This window comes from Drosophila willistoni (genome assembly GCF_018902025.1).
Source record: "Drosophila willistoni isolate 14030-0811.24 chromosome XL unlocalized genomic scaffold, UCI_dwil_1.1 Seg142, whole genome shotgun sequence".
In the NCBI taxonomy this organism is placed as follows: domain Eukaryota; kingdom Metazoa; phylum Arthropoda; class Insecta; order Diptera; family Drosophilidae; genus Drosophila; species Drosophila willistoni.
Window position 1 is genome coordinate 1,511,453 of NW_025814053.1, and position 20,489 is coordinate 1,531,941.

The following is a 20,489-nucleotide window of genomic DNA, read 5'->3' on the forward strand; positions in this document are numbered from 1 at the left end:
ACTTGAATAATCAACCTAAAGGCTAAGGGCTAAGCGATTCAAAGTTATAACTAAATGTTTGTTATTTTTTTCTGTTTGTCTCCGTGTTGCCCGTCCATGCCTTTAGTTGTACTCGGGCTTGGGGAAATAGTCAGGCACAAAGATGTGTATGATGATGCCAGTTGTCATTAGGGCAAAGTAAAAGATAACAGCCACCCACCAAAGGATGCGTTCCCAGCGCCTCACCTCGAGATTGCGCAACACACCAATGCCAACGAGGAGACCAGCCACAGCGCCCGATAAATGAGCTATATAACCGATTTGATCATGCTGATCTGTTAGATGGCGGTACACCGAAGTGCCCAGATCCGTGAAGCAGAAGACAAGGAAGGCCAACAGCTGAACGATTGCATATTCCATTTCCGAGTAGTTCTGCAGAAGTAAATCTCAAATTATTGGATGGATTGGCGTTAAAGACAAGTTTGATCACCCACTCACCATTATAATGGTCGCAATGTGGGCCGTTATTAGGGCGTAGACGCCACCAGAGGCTCCCGCGAGGAAAATGCGTGGACTGGTCAGCGATGTGCCCATGGAACCAGCCAGCACACCAGCCAAATAGACCAATGCCACACGCCACCAATGATGCACCAGCTCCAGGGCAATGCCCAAAAAGATTTGTATAATCAAATTCATCATCAGATGCATAATCCCGACATGGACGAACATGTAGCTAAGGAAGCGCCAGGCTTCATAACGCTTGTAAGGATTGTAAATACACAGAGTTGCTGCCGGTCCATTGGTGCTCTCGCCCAAGCGGTCCGTGTGATTGGGATCGTCCCTAGAATCAGAATCAGACGGTAGGCAATTTTATCATTGTTCAAGTTTAACCACTCCCACCACCAAATACTCACTGAAAATAAATGACATCAACCAGAAACATAATAATCTCGATAATCGAGAATATGACCATAGTCAATGGTGGCGGACAGATGGACATTTGCTTCTCATAGGCTCCATCGGGCTCATCGCCCTCCAGGGGTTTGGGTGGCGGCACGACATACCGGCAGTAGCGGGCCAGAAGATTACGCACCATCAGTTTGTGATGCAACGACATGACATAGAATTCCTCAAAGTCCAATTGGCCATTGTTGTCGGCATCGCCGCGTCGCAGTATCTGTTCGGCTATGTAGGGCGGAATGTCCCGGCAATAGCCATCCGAGATGAGTTCCTTCAGTTCATGGACATTAATGTGACCATCGCCATCAGAGTCGTGCTGGGAACGGGGAACGGGAAAATAAGTAAGCCTTGAGTTCTCAATTGTCTAGTTTGTTAACTCATTCATTCATTCAATCTCTTACACTTGACTAGGACGGCACCCTAACCCTGCATCTCCTCACTCTACCCCTTCATCAATCCATCACTATCTTACCATCATGGAAATGGCACGACAATGGACAAATTGGTTCGTTGGCTCGTGGCTAACTAACTGGATTGAAGGCTCCACAAATTGTGATCTAGAATTCGATGAGCTGGACGACAACCACCAGGAATCGGCTGGCATACTGACGGCTACATTGATATCCCTCAGCATGGCCGGATTATTTATTTGCATCAATCTCTTTACCAATGGTCCCAAGGCTCAGCCACAGCTCAAATCCACAGCCAGGACAACACGACGACAAAGGCAACGAGAACGTCGTAATTCCAATCCAGAGCAAATGCTCATCCTGACGGAGCTTCTAACCACAACCGATGAGGAGATCGAAAGTCGTCCTTGGCATGATCTCATGCCGACAACCGATGATGACGATGATGTCATCGATACATCACAAGTTAGGCATAGGAGTAATACCTTCTTCGATTTGGTTGTAGACACGGACTAGATGAACCACCCCCGCCGTCGTCCGCCAACTTTACCCCTTTTGTTGTTTATCAAAGTTTTCAACTAAAAATTAAATTGTAAGTTTGCATCACAAGCGTTGTGTGTGCGTGGGGGGATTGGGAGGAGCGGGGTAGAGCAATTGGCAATTGTCACCAAATCAAGTCAAAACCAGTGGACACATAATCAACCAACCAAGTGGCCATATAAGGATCGAGGCTAACTTTAATGGCAAAAACAAAACATTTCAAAGCGACAACTGGTTAAAAATTCACCCTCCCCTACACCGCCAGTCGGGAGGTGGCAGCATAAACCTCTTGATTGCATTGACATGGAAATCGCTCACGAAGACATTCTCTAAAATCGAAATCTTTACCACGTATATATCTTAGATCTGTAACCCGAGACCTGCTGCAGGCAGGGAAACAGCGAAAGCTTTAAAGCACCCAAATGCGGGATTAGATTGGGCCATCAATAAAGTTAGCCCCCGCCTGTCGGCGGTCTAGGAAGTAGAGGGTTACCGCTTTGCCCACTGAATTTCTTAACTTTCTTAAAAACTAATTCTATAGGAGTCTTGAAAATCGTTTTGACCCATAACATATTGCATATAATGCATTTAGAAATTTTTTTCTTATTTTTATCGGCCAATCTGTATATATAGTTATAACTTTTAAAGTTCTTAACTGCTTTGTTAAGGGTTAAGGATTGTTTCAAAAACATCAATGAGATTCCTGAATTATTCAACTTGAATGAAAGGATGCTACTATAAATTGGATTAAAATTAAAATGAAACCCTAAATGTATCTCCTATCTCTTTCACTCCCTAGCTTGTTTTGTCCAGATTTCGTTACTAACTTTAGACATTTGTTTTCTTCTCCTTTTGTATGTAGTTTTGTTTTTCAAGAAAATTGCATTTGCTATGCAATTGCATAGAAATGTATGGAAAAATTCACGGGTCTGATTAGATTCAGGTGGGCAAAGTGAAGTGTTCACCTTCCACATAATGCGAAACGAGTCTGGATAGTATAAATATGGATTCTGAATACATATGGATGTGCTTAGTAAGCACTGCTTACTGCATTGAGACCTGTATGTACATACAGTTGCGAAAAATAATCTACATACGACCAAGATTTTGCGTTATTCCGGTAAACAGCATTGAAAATTAAAAAAATAGATATGCCATAATTTCGAGGACAAGCAATTTAAACTATTCGGGGGGAAAAAAACTGTTAAAAAAGTTGAACTATGGAAGTTATTGAAAAACAAAAAAAGTAGCTTGGCAAAAGTTTACATAAGACGCAATCCTTCCTTTTAAATAATTAAAAACACAAGGAAATCAGGATGTTTATATACATCTAAGTAGGTCCTAAGAGTTATTTAAACCGTAATTAATTTCGGCAAGAATAGAATAGTGCAGTATGGAATATTGAGTATCCTTACAAAAGTCCTTCAAAAGCCAAAACGAGTAATAGAGATAGAGGCTTGACTTTTGTCAAGCTTTTTTTTATATTTTTTGCCAATAACTTTCATAGTTAAACTTTTTTAACAATTTTTTTTGGATCAATAGTTGGAAAAAAAAAAAATAAAATCTACATATCTCTGTAGGAGGTTTTGAACCCGATAACAACAGTATTATAGTCTGAGTATGTCCCCACTGAGCCACGGACCAGACTAGTTATATTATATAGTAATCTTGTATATTTTAAAATTGCAATACAAATAAATACTAAAATCCGAACTGTTTCGAATGCATTCAAAAAATAGCAACTCTTGTTCTTGGAAAGATCAACAACCGTTTTGACATTCGAAACATATCCTCTCAATTTCGCATGTTCTCACTCGCACTCATTGCTTCAACATTGTGCGTCCGAGTGCTTTGCGAAATCACTCACTCATTTATACTAATTCCACTTTGTACTCATATTCACTCAACTCAATTTAGCTGTTTTACATTCGAATGTCACTTTATTGCAACTCATGCAGATGTCTTGTTCTTACTTGTTCTGTTGTGCTGCGACTGAGTTTTACTTCAGAACACTCATTTACTTAAAGTCGATTCTCAAACTCATTCAATTCAATAATTTCGTTTTAAATACAGTGAACTCAAATTGATTTTTCTAGCATTCATGCAGCTCTCTAGTATGTACATACATATGTATGTACATACATGTATGGACATGTGCGAGCCAAGTGATCCACCTACAAAAAAATCTGCGAAAAATCTGTATAAGATTTGTTTTGATTTAGGTCTGATTTATTTCTCAACATAGTGACCTTTTAGCTCATCTGTGATAGTCGACTTAAAAATGTTTAATGTTTTTAAGCAAAAACTTTTAGAGTGCTTCGGGCAATAAAAGAATATTCGTCTTTTAGCGATAACTTGGTAATTTATACAAACAAATAACTTTTGATTTTTGTATTGAAATATTTCGTTTTTTCTCATTTTTAAATGTTAAAATCTTTTTCAATTTATGGTTTATATTTTTAGATTGTTTGCCCAATAAATCGCCAAGCCAAGAAAAGGCTTAGGAGTCGCATGCAACAAAGTGTTACTGATAACAACTTTGGTACAAGTTCGAATCCTCCAAAACGGTTCCTTAATTCATATAAAGCGAAACAGGTGTGTACTTTTGTTTGCCTAGGTGGCTCACACACATATGTACATACTATTACTATGCAATTTTTATGTATGTATGTAGTTGTAGGCATGAAAAATTTGTTTTATTTCCATGGCTAGAATAAAGGGGTAAACACAAATGTCAAATTTATGATCGCGAAACAGTTCGAAATATGACTAACAAGAGAAAATAATATAAGATATTTGGCCTGATTTGTGATAATACTTAAATATATACATACATATGCATGTATGTACATATATACGTGTAGGTGCATACAAATGTATTTATTTATGTGTGTTTGGATTGTGGTATATACAGTGGCTCACAGCTTATTTCGTGCAGGGGTGTAGAAAAACTTTCACAGCGTGTACCTCTTAAACTATTGAAGATATCAAAAAAATTTAAATGCAGTTTTATTTAGCGATCATTTATACTATATTTAGTTACTTTATTGTTTTTGTTACTTTTAAAATAACTTTTAAAAATTAAAAAAATGAACATCAGTGGCTTTTTCTATGTCACAGCTTATTTCGTGCAATGCATTTAACCCTAAAAATTTATTCTAAACAAATTAAACTAGTATTTGGTGTGTCCCCCATTTTGTTTAATCACCTCTTTAATGCGTGTTTCCACTGAGAAAACCAATTTTTTGGTGACTTCAGGTGATATTTTTACCTATTCTTCCAGTGGGGCATTTTTAAGGTCATTTTTATTGCAAATTGACCTTTTCCGGATGGTCATGTCAAATTTTGCCCACAAATTTTCAATCACATTAGGGTCAGGAAACTGGACAGGAGGACTGACCACATGTGGGCAATCCCAGCTCAACCAGGACTTCACAATGCTGGATTTGTGTTTTAGGTCTTTGTCTCAATAAAATCGGAATCGGCCCTCTAGACCTAATTTCTCTCCACTTTGAAGTAAATTCGCCTTTAAAACCGATAGATACATATGTCTGTCCATTGTTCCTTCGATCAAAACCAGGATTCCAACTCCCGAAGCCGCCATGCATGCCCCAACCATGACACTTCCACCGCCATGCTTCATAGTGGGGTTTAAGTTCTGATTATGAAGCACGGTTTTTCGTTGGCGCCGAACATATTGCATCCAATCCGACCCAAAGATATTGAATTTGGATCCATCTGCATATATTATTTCATTCCAGAAAGAAATTGGGCGGGAAACATGATCCTTGGCAAAGGTTAGTCGACACTATAAGCCCACTATGAAGCATGGCGGTGGAAGTGTCATGGTTGGGGCATGCATGGCGGCTTCGGGAGTTGGAATCCTGGTTTTGATCGAAGGAACAATGGACAGACATATGTATCTATCGGTTTTAAAGGCGAATTTACTTCAAAGTGGAGAGAAATTAGGTCTAGAGGGCCGATTCCGATTTTATTGAGACAAAGACCTAAAACACAAATCCGGCATTGTGAAGTCCTGGTTGAGCTGGGATTGCCCACATGTGGTCAGTCCTCCTGTCCAGTTTCCTGACCCTAATGTGATTGAAAATTTGTGGGCAAAATTTGACATGACCATCCGGAAAAGGTCAATTTGCAATAAAAATGACCTTAAAAATGCCCCACTGGAAGAATAGGTAAAAATATCACCTGAAGTCACCAAAAAATTGGTTTTCTCAGTGGAAACACGCATTAAAGAGGTGATTAAACAAAATGGGGGACACACCAAATACTAGTTTAATTTGTTTAGAATAAATTTTTACGGTTAAATGCATTGCACGAAATAAGCTGTGACATAGAAAAAGCCACTGATGTTCATTTTTTTAATTTTTAAAAGTTATTTTAAAAGTAACAAAAACAATAAAGTAACTAAATATAGTATAAATGATCACTAAATAAAACTGCATTTAAATTTTTTTGATATCTTCAATAGTTTAAGAGGTACACGCTGTTAAAGTTTTTCTACACCCCTGCACGAAATAAGCTGTGAGCCACTGTATCTCAAAGTGTTAGGTTAGTTATTATATCACTCACTCCACCCTCCCTCACAACTGTCCACCAGTGTCACTCCCTTGAAAACTAAATGTTTGACCAGAACTTGATAAGATTAGTTCAATATTTGTTAGTTGTTCTAAGAGAACTATTTCTCTTAACCATGGAATGTGCCACGAGAGACAGAGATAGATGCCTGGAGAGATTGACCATCGAATCAAACCAACTCTACTGTTTTTTGTTATATGCTAATTGCATACGATAAGATATTTCCAATTCTAATTTTAAAATGAGAAAACAAAACAGGTTATCAATTTGGCTATTTCGTTATTCGCCATTGAATTTGGATTTTAGGAATTCCCAGCCCAAAAATTATCCGTTATTTTGCTGCTACTCCTTTTTACTGTTCACTTTCAATTCCTTTGACTGTTGCCATGTGGGCGAAAAAGAGAGTAAATAATGCAAGAAGGTACAATGAGAGTGGGGAGAGAGGGTCTGAGAATATGACACGCTTGCTCTTGATAATGAAAATGGAACAACAACAACATTAACAATTGCGGTAACAGTAGCAAGGTGAGCGGAGAGTGGTGGGGCGTTGGGGGTTAAGTGACTAACGCCTTGCCAATGCTTGTCCGCCGTAAGGTAACAATAAATTATAACCGGTTTTTTGTTGTTGTATTGTTTTGTTCCTATTGTTGTTGCTGCTGTCTTTTTTGCTTACACGGACGCGATAAGATTTATAATTCTTTTTTTTCCCCATATCATTTTATGTCAAAAAAAGCAGAAAAACAAAAATTATATACAAGAAAAACATTTACGTTAAAGGTGCAAAATTGAATGGCAGACATTTGGCCCAAGTGACATACGGAGATTAGGGAATGGGCAGATTTCACAGTGAAGAGAGAGAGAATGAGAGGGAGTGACAGATCCAGCCAGATAAATATGATTCACCGTTAGTTCTCAACTTTCCCCAAGAGCCACCGCCGAAAACAAACGAAACAAGTAAATTCATTCATTTACGCACACGATTGCATTTACAGTGTTCACTTCATATAATGAACAGGAACACACACACACACACACACACACACACACACTGAATATGCTGTGTACCTTATCGAATATCTCACGCATTTTGCGTCGATCTTCTGGCTCCTGTGTGTTGAGCTGATTCAGTGGTATCTCCTCCATATCAATTGTATCCTGGCGCAATGTCTGCGGCCTTGTTGGCGGTGTCCGACGCTCTGGCGGCAGATTGGGATAGAGTCCATTTTCAATGTCTCGCTGTTGCTGTTGCTGCAGCTGTTGGGCGGGTGTTTGGCTCTGTTGCCGACTGACGCTGGTCTTCACAGGCATGCTGTACTGTACTTGTACTGGCACCTTACTTTAATTCACAATTCTTAGAATTTCACACAGACACACTAACGAATTATATGCGAAACTTTAAAGTAGAATTTGGTTATTTGTGATTTCAAGTGCTAATTGATTATAAACTTTCTTTTAGCATTTTTTTTTTTAGCAAAAAACACAATCAAATAAAAAAAATCCAAAAAAAATACAGGACAGTCTTTTTGTTTTAGACGCGTTACAACAAAATTAATTCGCCAATTAGGCCACTACTTGGCCGGGACCGGGATAAACTATAATACAAAAACAAAATAGAACCAAAACGGAGCGAACAACAACGAAGAGCGGAATGAATGAAGTAGAGATGGAAGTTCCATCGATGGCGCTGGTAGAGTGCTAAATTGTCCAGTTATCGATACAAACCGTTGTTAAATTACACTACCTTACACCAAAAAAAAAAACGATTTACATAAAGACGTATTTACAATAGCCATTTATTTTTCTTACAAAACGTAAGCAAGGTCTAAAAAATTTGCAATTTTAACGATTTAAAAAAAAACCCTCATTTCAGTATCTTACAATTAGTAAAATAAACATTGAGATGAAATATATTGTGTAGACGAGTAATTAAAAAATTATCAATATCAGGTAAGTAATACAGATGTTTTTCGCTAAAAATTAAAAAGACCTGTAACATTTTTGAACTATCAAATTCATATATATTAAAAATTGTTAAATTTTTCATTGTCTGCCTTTACGACAAGATATTTATATTGTTTGTTTATCGGCAAATATATTCGAAGCAAGATCTATTAAATGAAATATATAATCATTCGCCTGTACGATTCAATCCCTTTCGATTTATATGAAGTTGCGGCCTGAGAATTTGTAGCTCTTCACGAATTTTTCGAAAACGGTCCTTAAGAAAACAAATCTTTAATTCGAAGGTTCGTGACGTCACTTATTTTTGTAAGACAATGTTATCGAAAATCTGTCTTATCGGTTCAAAACATCGAGCATGTATTTAGCGGGCAACTGCAAAAGATTTAAAAATGGATAAAATACGGTTTTCTTTAATAGTATATTGCCTTAAATACATATGGCTTATTTATATTAGTGTATATATATATTCATAATAAGGAAAAATCGCTTTTAACTTTATAAATATTTTATGTTCTAATGTGCATGCATGGATGTTGTTGTTGCTGTTTTTTTTTCTTTAAAAAAGCTTTTAATTGTATGTGATTAGTTGTAGGCTGTTTTTTAGAATCACTAGCGGTATATGTATATATATATTTTTTTTTTTCAAAATTTGCTTTTGGTCTATTATTATTAGATACTACTATTGCTAATTATTACTCGTAATTGTGGCTTAATACTTATGATATAATATTTACTTCAGGCAACATTCGGAGACACACAACAAACACAAAACATGGACCAAAATCGGTGAGCAAATCGTTGTACTAAATAAAGCTTAAAAAGAATGAACATTTTTTTGGACGCATGCCAATCAGAGATTCCATTGACATTGGCACTAACAGCAGTTCACATAGTGATTAAAGTACATTTGGTGGCTTATTTTTTGTAAAGTTATTCTTATTACAAATCTCGATAGAGAGTATTACGTTCTACACATGTTTTTCTGTGTGTGTGTGTGTGTGTGTGTGTGTTCTAATATGTATATATCTATTTATATTATTACAAAAATTACATAGGTATCTAAAGCTATTGAGTGTTACGCTTTACACGCTCCACATGCAAATCGTATAACATTTTATTTTTAGCATAATAATAGGGATTTTGTTCAACACTTAATTCCGGATTGTAGCTATAAACTGGTCCCGGTCCTCCATCTGGATTGGGATTATGTCCATCCACTCTTGATGCAGTTGATCGATTTGCTGCCACAGCCGCAAATACGGGCACTATATAATTATTGTTGTCATTGTTGCTGCTGCTATTGGCTAGTGATGGTAAACTGCAATTACTGCTGCTGCTGCTATTACCCTCGTCATAGTTTAAATGTAAATTGTTGATACGCTTCGACAAGGGCGTTGAATCACATGGCAGTTCATCTTCACGGCTGCGCTTTCTGTGTCAGGTATAAGGATGATGTCGAAAATATATTAAGATTCAGTGGAGAAAAAACTCTTACACAATTTATTCCTATCATTTAAAAAAACGCATATATGTATTTCTGCGTGTGCAGCCGTTAAGTCGTAGTAATTATTTAGTCAATGGGCAACTTCTTATTTTACCTGGTCTTCACAAATCCAGCCATGCTGTGAACGCTCGTCTCAACTCTCAGGCAATTACCTGAATTGAATTGCCTCGTTTTTATTAAGTCTACAGAATTATTACAAATATATAAATACAAGCTAAAACAAATGCAAATACAAAAAAAAAAGAAATGTTCTGTTCTACTGCTAATGGATGGGGGGAACTGGGGATAGGAGGATCAAAGAACGCGTTAGTGTGAAACAGCTTAAAACAGCTGACGCATATTTAGTATTTTTAGTATTTTCGTTATAACGTCGATAACGATAACATTGTCCCGACAATGTCGATAACGATAACCTTGCTCCGATATCGTCGATAACGACAGCTATTCACCACATCTTTTCACCACACACGAACACACACAAAAGAAAATTAGTTTTCAAAAAAACATCTCGAGCCCAACCCAAAAAAAAGAAGAAAAGTCAAGAAAAGAGAGAGAAACGCAAGTTCAAACCTATTAAAACAGACACAAATTTGCGACTGATTAATTGTAAGTAAAATGAAGTGTTAAACAATTTTGCGGCCGGTCATTAGCTAAAAGCCGGAAATAGTAATAATGACAAAGAAAGAGGAGAAAATTCTAAAGTGAAAAGTGACGAACACAACGAATACGAATGCGAACTCGAAACGAAACATTTTTGTCTGTGGCGGAGTGTGTGCGATTGCATCTGTGTGAGTGCTAGTGAGCGTGACAAATGATTTTTTTCTTTTTATTTTTTCGGTTCCAATTTTTTATTCTTGCCTGCGGCCAATTGAGATCTCATCAAATATTTTGTATATTTTGATTTCAAGTTTCCAAATCATTATATAGACAGTTATAATGGGCAAAACAAATACACATTGCTATCATTTATGTGTGTGCGTGTGTGTGTGTGTATGTCAACATAAATTAGCATATTGGCCGCTGCAGTGCTGCTGCAGTCGGCGTCAACCAACCCACACGCTGCCACACATAAAAACACGGACACTATTAAAGTAATTCCCCTTAGTGTTCCATGGGTGTGTGAGTGTGTGCGAGTTTTGTATTAGAATTTTTTGCTGCTTATCTTTTCCTTTTTTTTCTGCTTTTCTGCTTGTTCTGCGTTTGAGTCATCATCATTCAACGGCTTGATGGCGACAGCGGCGGCGGCGGTGGCGGTGGTCGTTGGCGACGATTTGGTCTGGCCTCAGATACAAATATCAATTCTCCTACCCATAGATAAGGCAATTTTATTTTTCTTCGTCTTGCATGTGAGGCTACGATGAGGGGGTAAAAGAATTGTGTGAAAACAAAGGACAATGTGTGATGGAGGGGGAGGAGGAGAATGGGCAAGCCCAACCCTTAATTGATCCCGGCTTCCCCCCTCTCCACCACTGCTTAAACAAAATTCTTAAGGGCCAAGGACAAAAACCGCACCCACACCTAGCTCCCACACCCTGCTGACCACAGAGCCCGCCCTGCCACACAGGAGCGGAATGAAACTGAATTACTACTTAAAAACTAAGACGGTTCGGTGACATTTTAAATTCAGAATTCTATTAAACAGTAAAAAATAACTATAACAATCATAAACGAGTAACTAGTATGCCTAGCGCCTAAAGCATTCTACTAGATACATTTATAAATTTTAAAGTAAATTTAAATATATTGGTTTTTTATAGCTATTTCGGATATTAAATGGTAGAAGGTTCGTCCTTATTTCAAGATTCTATGTACAAATCGGTAACATTTTTGAAAGATTTCTATATTCAAGAGGTCATTCCAATTGGCCGTAAGTTTCGCCCACATTTCGCTCCTGGTTAATGGGAAAGTAATTAAGATATAAATTCTTTACTGACTGTATGGGTGTGTGTGCGGTGTTGCTTGGGGCGGTGTGTGTGCTTGAAAGAGAGGGGAAGGTATATGAATTTCTTTGTGCTGAATGGTGAATTGCCGTATAAAAAGGGTTAAACCGTGTCACGTTGCTCAAGTGCAGAAGAGCAGAAGAGGGGCCAAAAAATATATGAAAACCAGTTAATCAAATGCATTTTTTCGTTTCCCCCTTGCAGGAGTTTTCCAACACAGCAGCAGTAGCAGCAGGAGCAGGAGCAAGATGCAAACCATCAAATGTGTCGTCGTTGGCGATGGAGCTGTGGGTAAAACATGTCTACTCATCTCCTACACAACCAACAAATTTCCATCGGAATATGTGCCAACTGTATTTGATAATTACGCCGTAACGGTGATGATTGGCGGGGAGCCCTACACATTGGGTCTATTCGATACGGCCGGACAGGAGGATTACGATAGATTGCGTCCATTGTCGTATCCCCAAACAGATGTATTCCTTGTCTGCTTCTCCGTAGTGAGTCCCAGTTCCTTTGAGAATGTCAAGGAGAAGGTAAGTGCAATTGAGATGTTTGTCAGGGTTCAATTTCTCAAAATATCTTTTCGCCTTTTTGCAGTGGGTGCCGGAGATAACTCATCATTGTCAGAAGACGCCATTTCTGCTAGTGGGCACACAGATCGATTTACGTGACGAGACGAGCACATTGGAGAAGTTGGCCAAGAATAAGCAGAAACCAATCACTATGGAGCAGGGTGAAAAACTGGCCAAAGAGCTGAAGGCCGTTAAATATGTCGAATGCTCGGCTCTGACACAAAAGGGTCTAAAAAATGTTTTCGATGAAGCGATCTTAGCTGCACTCGAGCCGCCAGAGCCATCCAAGAAAAGGAGATGCAAGTTCTTATAATTTTGCTTAAACAAAAGCAAAATTAGTCCCACTCTCCTACCCAAACCCCCTATCCTATACCACAACCTAACACACACACACACATATATATATGTATATATACAATATATATATATATAAATATATATATTCATACTTGCTTACTTATTGCCCAAAAGTTACATTCGTTTTCGGAACTCTGTCCAGCCCAGTCATCAGTATCAGGCACTATAACATGCCCATCCCTGTCTCTTTTGATCTAACTATATATATATATATATATATATATACAAGCTACATATATATATTGTGTCTGAATATCTGTTACTCGTTCAATCGTTTCAATCAATCAAAACACACAAATCGTATTCTTAATTCAAAATTAAGCTTAAAATTTTTGCTTTCTTTTCCTCGACCTTTGTATTTTAAAGTAAACAGAGAAAACAAACAGTAACAATAATAAAATAAAAAAAAAATATAAATTTATAGCAAAAGAAAAAATACAAAAAAAAAACCAAGAAAATAACAACAAATATATATATATAAAAATGTAGCTATACATACATATATATACACTTTTATATATAAGTGGAGAAGAAAAAACTAAGCTACTTTCATACGAAACAAAATTAAATAAAATAAAAGAGTCCCGAGAACAATCCAAGCAAATATATACATATATATATATGTATATAAATATATATATATATAATTGATATAATATTATATAAATTAGCAAAACCAACAATGAAAAAAAAATTGCTAAAAAAAAAACAAAAAATATATGAAATAAACCACAAAAAAGAAAACAAAAAAATCAATTATGTATAAGAGTGCGTATGAGTATTGAAATTATGAACAAAAAAAAGAAACGGGATAAAATAAATAGACAGAAACCAAAAGCATAAACACGATGTTGCAATTTATCACAATTGAAATCTACAATCGATATATATATAAATATATATTAATAATCCATAAAGTATAACAATAAAGCAACACAACAGCAACAAGAAAAAAAAATTGTATTGTAGTTCAACAACAACATCAACATGAAAAAGATAAAAACAATTACGAACTAATGCATTTTTTAATATTTTTATATGTATACATTATCAATTTTTACATGTTTTTTTTTTTTTAGATTTTAGACATTGACATTATTGATTTCAAAAATATAATAAAAACAAACAACAAAATGATTGTTATACATATGTCCTACATGTAAGAAGGATGCATAATTTGATAGGATAAGAAATCAATATTTAAAAACTTAATGTAAATCAGTCAAGTTTATATCAGGATGTTCCACAAATATCTTCCACATAAAGATGGTAGAAAATGATTGTTTATTCTGTAATTAGTATAGAAAGCTATTGCTATTTACAAAAACTCAGTCTAGTTAGTTCATATGTTTATTTTGGCTAACTATGACAGGCATGGGCAACAGATGGTAGTAGACCGATGGGCTGCACCCACTTGCATTTTATTGCTGCGCCAGTCACATCGTCCACAGATGAGTTCAGGAAGCCAGCTTGTCCTTGTATATCGATGCTGTCTAAGTCGTATCTCAGATTTTTGACGCTATCGTATAGTAATTGCTCTATTCCATGCCAGGCTATCATTACACCATTGTCTGAGCAGTATTTCTTCGATGGACGATAGCATCGACAGTTGTATGCCTTAGCCACATGCTCGATATTGGCAAATATGGCATCGTTGTTGGCCACGCCCCCTGAAACAACTAATGTGGGATGGGCGTCGCCGAAAGAATGGTTTTTCGGGTCCAAACAATATTCGAGAGCACGCTGGGTACGATGCATTAGATGGCGACTAACAGCTTGCAATAAGCCGGCACAAAAATCCGCATAGTTACTGATGACACCATCGGGAGGAGTTCGTTCGGCCAACTCACGTGCTCGGATGGCCCGAAATGAGTTGTTCTTGATGCCAGCAAAACTGAAATTGCAATTCCTTTGCTGAGCCAACGGCAGTGGGAAATCATAGGCTAGTGGATCTTTGGCAGACTTTGCGGCATGCTCAATGGCACGACCACCGTTCCATAGGCGATACTGTGGCAGTACATAAAGACGTAAACGCCGAGCTATTTTATCGAACGCTTCGCCAGGGGCATCGTCAAGAGTCTCACCAAGCAGGGTTAGGCGGCCCGGTCCCCTGACAATGGCTAGTTGACAGTGCCCGCCGCTGATAAGCAGGCAGAGGAAGGGATACTCAATGTCGGCAATGTGTTCCATACGCGCTTGAATAGCATGAGCTTCCATATGGTGGACGGGCAACAAAGGTTTGTTGTATTTTCGGGCCAAGTGGCGGGCAAAGCGTAGGCCTATAAGAAGACTCAATGGTAGACCAGGTCGAGTGGTCACAGCGATCGCTGTTAATTCTTCCGCCGCAAGACCGGCCTCCTGCAGGCATCGTTCAAATGCATCCTTAATACGTAAACGATGTAAGTCTTGGGCACGTGGAGGTATGATACCACCATACCTGCAAGTGGATGAGGTTGCACTATGCTTCATGTCGTCGACTATTGCCACTCACCGCGTGTGGAACTCTTGCTGAGACTCTAATACATTTCCTCGCACTCGGCCATTGGAGTCAACAATGGCTATGCCCGTGTCATCACATGAGGTTTCAATGCCAGCCACATAGCTTAACCGGTGACGCAAATTGCAGAGATGGGGAAAGACTCTCCGGGATTTGGTCGCCGCATACATAATCAAAGCAAAACAATTTCGAATTTTGGCGATTTGGCTACATCTGGCAGCGCTGCTAACTGTCAGTCAGCTGCTATCGATATAAAGCTATCGATATATACTTCGGTTTATTTTAAAATTTCGAATTTTGAAATTTTGTTAAAACTAAATAATAAATTATATAATCCATTCAATAAAAAGGAATTGATGTTTTTACATGCACATAGATACAGATGCAGACGGTAAACACATACACATACAGACACAGACATATTGACGTTGTCGGTTTTTTTTTTTTTGAATAAATTTCTACGAGAAGTGTTTTTGGGGGTATTTTCATCCTCAGTTTTTATGTTTTCCTTTTACTTTTTACCAACGGTTTTCTCCGGGTTTGGCATCTCTGGGATTAGCGCTCGTAGTAAACACGATAGTAAAGTGTTTTGGAACGCCAAATACTATAGCTATTATCGAATTTCAGCAAATAAACACCCTCGCCTGGATAGGAATGTGACCCGACATAGACCTCATTGTAGCATTCCCTGCGATAGATGGGGACAATAATTGAAATGGGTGCCTTGGCTGCTGCTACACTTGGATTATTGAGAGCATGACGATCCTGATGTTGCGATAACGAGCCACCCGATTCCAGATCCTCAGTGGTGGATAGATAATCCTCATCGACACAATCTTCATCCTCGTCACTGTCGCTGACATGGACTGTCACCTCATTTGTCACTGGTTTGGCCCATTCGAAATAAATGCCAAAACCGATGTCATAGTTATCCGTGGCGAATTCCCAGAAAATGCATTTACCATTCGAATTGGTGGGCACGCGAACCTATATTGGACAAGCGGCGGCCAGAGATAGGGAGACAGAAAGAAAGAATGTCAACAGATGGTAATTGAAGATTGATTGTTATAACCATCCTACCGTAACTGTGTCGCCGTGTCCAATGGTAATAACTCCATCGCCATCACCAGCGGATACTTCAGTCTTAAACTGTTCAATGTCGGGTCGTGTCCAGATTTTAGCCGGTCGAATCATTACATAGTCATCATATTCATCGCCTGCTACATGATCATTTTCTAGCGACTGAATGGGCCCCTCCTGCAACTGTAGCTGCCCCTGACCATGTTGCTGTGCTTCAAACTCATTAAGTTGTAAATTTTCCATGGCATTGGTTAAATCGCTTGGATTATTATTGTTATTGCCTTGACTCTGTCCCTGACCCTGACCTTGAACTTGGCTCTGACTCTGCATGAGTCCCTGTACGCATTCTTTGTCTTTCTCCTTTTCTCTCTCCTGGTTTTGATTATGCATATGCAATTGTTGCATATATTGATGGTAATGTTCACGCTGCAACTGATGAATGAGGACAGCCTGCTGTTCTGGATTCCCAGGGAACTGTTTCTCTGCATAAAGCTAAAACGAATTAGACCGATAGACAATCAATTAAGTTGGAAATTAGGTCACGACCATTTACGTGAATAATTTATTGGCCATTGGCCGGGGCTAGACAACAGGTGCACGCACTCCCTACCCCCTACTCTCTTACCAACGACATTATTGATTGGCAATACCTTGAATTGTTGATACGTCTGTTTGTTAAGTGCGTCCTGCAATTGGCGACGTTGCAATTCTTCTTTGTAGCCCTCTTCGAGTAGCTCCTTCTGTTCACGTTCCCGCTTCGTACGCTCCTCTTTTTCCTGCTCCATGCGCTTCAGGTCCGCCTTTAGTGTGGTATCACGATTTTGACGCACTGCCTCGATATACGGACGAAATGCACTGCACATGGTGTCCAGCAGATCAATGAATCCCTCCATTGCCTGCTCACGACTAATGTCGCCAAGCAGCTGCCAATGCTGCTGACGATCCCGCCCAATTACATCGAGAACACCCAAAGCCGGAGCATGAGTGGTATTGAAGGGTCCAAGTGATGCCTGTTGCTTAAATGCGATCAACTTCAGATTGTCCTCGTAGGACAGATGTATGGCTTTGCCCGAATTCTCTAAAAGGGAAAATTGAAAGTAAAAGATTCAGTGCTCTATGATGCTTCTATGGATTGTGGTTCCTTAACATACGTTTGTAGAAAGTAAAGGCCATTCGATACAATTCCTGGAGCGGAAAACCCCATTTCTCTGCTATAGTACTCGCCGTTGTTGTTGTTGTAGCTGTAGTTGCAGATGTTGCAGTTGTCGGTGCCGATAAGGATTTTGCTCTATTATCGGCGGCGCCTTCCATGGCTTCTTGATTGATTCCTTTTGCAATGGCCAAATGTACTTTTGAAAACCAATTTATTTAGCCAGAAAAACAAAAATAAAAATTCGTTGTCACTATGTGACGTTTGTAAGTGTAAATATATGCAGTGTGCGACAATTTCACTGCAATTAACAATTATTGTTCGATTTGCAGCACTGCGATGTATGAGATGCGATAGTGATGACATTTTGGCTTGGTAAATGGATTAAGCAAATGCTTATATGCTTAAATTTATGGATAAAATGTACCCATTGTGATTGCTGTTTTATTGATATTATATAAATATAAATATATTGTTTAGAACCCAAATTATATGTTGAATATAGCCGTTTAATGGCTGTTGGAAATTCGCTTTGCAACACTGAGTGCCATTCTAAGTGTCATCCCTATTATTGTTATTGTTGTGTTTCGGTTGCTTGATATATACACGTGCACTTGGAATATAGAATATATTTTTGTTTCCATCTGTATAATTCAGAATGGGCAGCACACGTTTCTTTTTGGCAGACTTGCCGTCCAGAACAAACGAATCCGACCTAATAGGGCTTTTTCAGGATTATGGCCAAGTGCAGCATGTGGATCTGAAGAGGAAGGATGAAGACGAAACACAGGCGGCCAAGGTGATAGCTTTTGTGACTGTCCAGTCGGATGATGCCCAATATTGTAAGTGATGACTTACGATTTCCGAAACAAAAAATACATTTTATTTCTGATAGGTGTCAATGAGCTGAACTGGCAAAAACTACATGGCGCTAAGCTAAAAGTTTCTCTAGCTAAAGAGTCCTTCTTGGATCGACTCAAGCGTGAGCGCGAAGAGAATCAGCAAAAGGACCAACAGCAGTCGGATTACACACAGTATAATGAAAACAGTTCCCAGCTGCTAAAGCAAAATACCCAAAATAAGCGACGAGTTTTCGGCGAAGATGAAGAAATCGGGGACGATGAGATTGCCCCCGAGCTGCTAATCACCAAGAAACGGGCCTCACACTCCATCCACAATGGCAAGATCGTTATTCAGCAGGAGCACGATGTCAAGCCTTTGCATGTTATTGAAAATTACAAAAAGTCCGACAAGCGCACTTCAAAGGATGCAATTGTAAGCAAAGCGGAACAGAAACGCAAGGAGTCACAAAACAAAATGAGACAAGAGCATCAGCAAAAGAAATCGGCCATACAAATGGCGCTCTCGTCTGAGGGAATTCAATCAAAACGTATCAAATTCAGCGATGCGGAAGAGGAGGATGAGACAGAAAAAAAGCCAACGGAAAAACCCAAAAGAGATATCTTTGCTGCTGACCAAGACGACGACGAGGAAGAAGATGAGAACGTTCTATTGCCTCAATATGCGGGCAAAAAGGGTGAACGTCTAGTGGAATTGCAAAGTAAACAGAGTTTGGATCCTCGATTCCGTATAACGGGTAATTTTGTGGACGATGAAGAAGATGAGGCCGAGAATGATGATGAAGATAAATCCCAGACGCAGGAGAATGAACGCAATTGGCAAATGGGCATCCTAGAACAAGTTGTTGGACACAAGCTAACAAACGAATCTGGAAGTAAGGGTGAAAGTAAAAAAAAGAAAATGCTTCGGTTTGATCCGGCCAAAGAGGACGATCAGAAACTAGTGCGCCAGAAGCCAATTGCAAAAGAAAGCCCAGAGGATAAGAGGGATAACAATGGAACATCTGCCTCTGCTCCTGCTCCAGCTGCAGCTGTGGTATCCAAGTCTGCGTTCTACATGGTCACAGATACCCTGAAGGAATCATTAAATATGCGTGGCGAAGGCTTCAGTTTGTTGGACATGTTTGGCAGTGCCCATGACGAGGAATTGGCCAAACGACAAGGGCAATTGGAAAAACTAAGCAACGAGAAGATTTTGGTTAATAAATCAAATGCACATAAACTCGATCTGGTTGCCGTAATCAATCCCTTTAGTTACGATTCGTCGGACAGTGAAAACGATGAAGAATCTGCAAAGAAGCCCCCACAAACAGAGGTCAATGAAAATGAGGCACCAGCAAACGCAACTAATCAGTCTAAGAAAAAGATGAATAAAATTCAAATGGAATCATTCTTTATACCAAAAAATGATCCAAGGCTCAAGGGTATGTTGAAAGCATTATCATATCCCATAATCAAGTGTAATCTCTCAACCTCATTTATTTCTTTTTTGTTTCTCTTTTCAGAGGGAGCCAAGTTCTTTAAGGTGTCAAAAGCTGAGGTTATGGCTCACGCTGATTACGATCAGGTTAAGAATCGTCTCAAGCTTTTAATCACTAATAAAATTGCGAAAACTAAAAAGAACCAGCCTGCCAAAGATATGATGAAGAACAGGCATAAAAAGAATACCAAGCAAATTAAAAGTAAATAAATTGTAGAAAGTTACAAACCAAAAAAAAAAAGAAATCACGAAATGTTTATTTGGTCTGTTCTCGTTTTCGATCAAATACATAACTAAAACTAATTTGCATTTAAAAACGATTGTACGAGAACAGGCCTGTATAAATATAGTATATTGTTTTGCTTAGGTTTTTGAGTAGATCACCTGGATCGATATTGAAAATCGTGATATCAATTTGGTGTAAATAGAGATATATTTTGGTTCCTGCACAAATGCATTTTGAGCCCCATTTTAGCTCTAATTAAAATTAACATGTAAAAAGGTTTTGTTGGATTCCAAAAGACTAGCCCAGATTCGCCTGAGCAGGCGGATCCAAATTAAATTACAAGAAAAAAACGTGTAGCAAAAGAAATAGAGAT

The 20,489-nt window shown here is 38.5% G+C and overlaps 7 protein-coding genes and 1 long non-coding RNA gene across 8 annotated transcripts; 4 read left to right on the forward strand and 4 right to left on the reverse strand.

The window, feature by feature from the left end:
- Positions 1-72: 72 nt before the first annotated feature.
- LOC6653069 (protein rhomboid) lies at positions 73-7,976 on the reverse strand. Its single transcript, XM_002075265.4, has 4 exons — positions 7,551-7,976; positions 894-1,255; positions 478-820; positions 73-411 (listed from the first exon to the last, which is right to left on the reverse strand). The coding sequence occupies exons 1-4, from the start codon at positions 7,791-7,793 to the stop codon at positions 103-105; spliced, it is 1,257 nt and encodes a 418-aa protein (XP_002075301.1). The 5' UTR covers positions 7,794-7,976; the 3' UTR covers positions 73-102.
- LOC6653070 lies at positions 1,315-1,958 on the forward strand. The gene has a single exon (XM_002075266.4). The coding sequence runs from the start codon at positions 1,416-1,418 to the stop codon at positions 1,863-1,865; it is 450 nt and encodes a 149-aa protein (XP_002075302.1). The 5' UTR covers positions 1,315-1,415; the 3' UTR covers positions 1,866-1,958.
- Positions 4,149-7,966, forward strand: LOC124460534. The gene is made up of 3 exons (XR_006954448.1): positions 4,149-4,247; positions 4,353-4,484; positions 7,942-7,966. It is a non-coding gene; the product is annotated as an uncharacterized LOC124460534 (long non-coding RNA).
- A 1,089-nt stretch (positions 7,977-9,065) lies between the features above and the next one.
- Positions 9,066-10,253, reverse strand: LOC6652888. The gene is made up of 2 exons (XM_023181394.2): positions 10,046-10,253; positions 9,066-9,879 (listed from the first exon to the last, which is right to left on the reverse strand). The coding sequence occupies exons 1-2, from the start codon at positions 10,066-10,068 to the stop codon at positions 9,513-9,515; spliced, it is 390 nt and encodes a 129-aa protein (XP_023037162.1). The 5' UTR covers positions 10,069-10,253; the 3' UTR covers positions 9,066-9,512.
- Positions 10,254-10,453: 200 nt separating this feature from the next.
- LOC6652889 (cdc42 homolog) lies at positions 10,454-13,667 on the forward strand. Its single transcript, XM_002075268.4, has 3 exons — positions 10,454-10,557; positions 12,096-12,427; positions 12,492-13,667. Exons 2-3 carry the CDS (start codon positions 12,140-12,142, stop codon positions 12,777-12,779), a joined length of 576 nt encoding a protein of 191 aa, XP_002075304.1. The 5' UTR covers positions 10,454-10,557; positions 12,096-12,139; the 3' UTR covers positions 12,780-13,667.
- Positions 13,668-14,084: 417 nt separating this feature from the next.
- LOC6652890 (probable tRNA N6-adenosine threonylcarbamoyltransferase, mitochondrial) lies at positions 14,085-15,506 on the reverse strand. Its single transcript, XM_002075269.3, has 2 exons — positions 15,315-15,506; positions 14,085-15,260 (listed from the first exon to the last, which is right to left on the reverse strand). Exons 1-2 carry the CDS (start codon positions 15,488-15,490, stop codon positions 14,183-14,185), a joined length of 1,254 nt encoding a protein of 417 aa, XP_002075305.1. The 5' UTR covers positions 15,491-15,506; the 3' UTR covers positions 14,085-14,182.
- Positions 15,507-17,852, reverse strand: LOC6652891 (Golgi resident protein GCP60). Its single transcript, XM_002075270.4, has 4 exons — positions 17,552-17,852; positions 17,051-17,478; positions 16,401-16,892; positions 15,507-16,307 (listed from the first exon to the last, which is right to left on the reverse strand). The coding sequence occupies exons 1-4, from the start codon at positions 17,709-17,711 to the stop codon at positions 15,876-15,878; spliced, it is 1,512 nt and encodes a 503-aa protein (XP_002075306.1). The 5' UTR covers positions 17,712-17,852; the 3' UTR covers positions 15,507-15,875.
- A 272-nt stretch (positions 17,853-18,124) lies between these two features.
- On the forward strand, positions 18,125-20,135 carry LOC6652892 (probable RNA-binding protein CG14230). The gene is made up of 3 exons (XM_002075271.4): positions 18,125-18,392; positions 18,446-19,834; positions 19,916-20,135. Exons 1-3 carry the CDS (start codon positions 18,209-18,211, stop codon positions 20,098-20,100), a joined length of 1,758 nt encoding a protein of 585 aa, XP_002075307.1. The 5' UTR covers positions 18,125-18,208; the 3' UTR covers positions 20,101-20,135.
- The last annotated feature ends 354 nt before the right edge of the window (positions 20,136-20,489 follow it).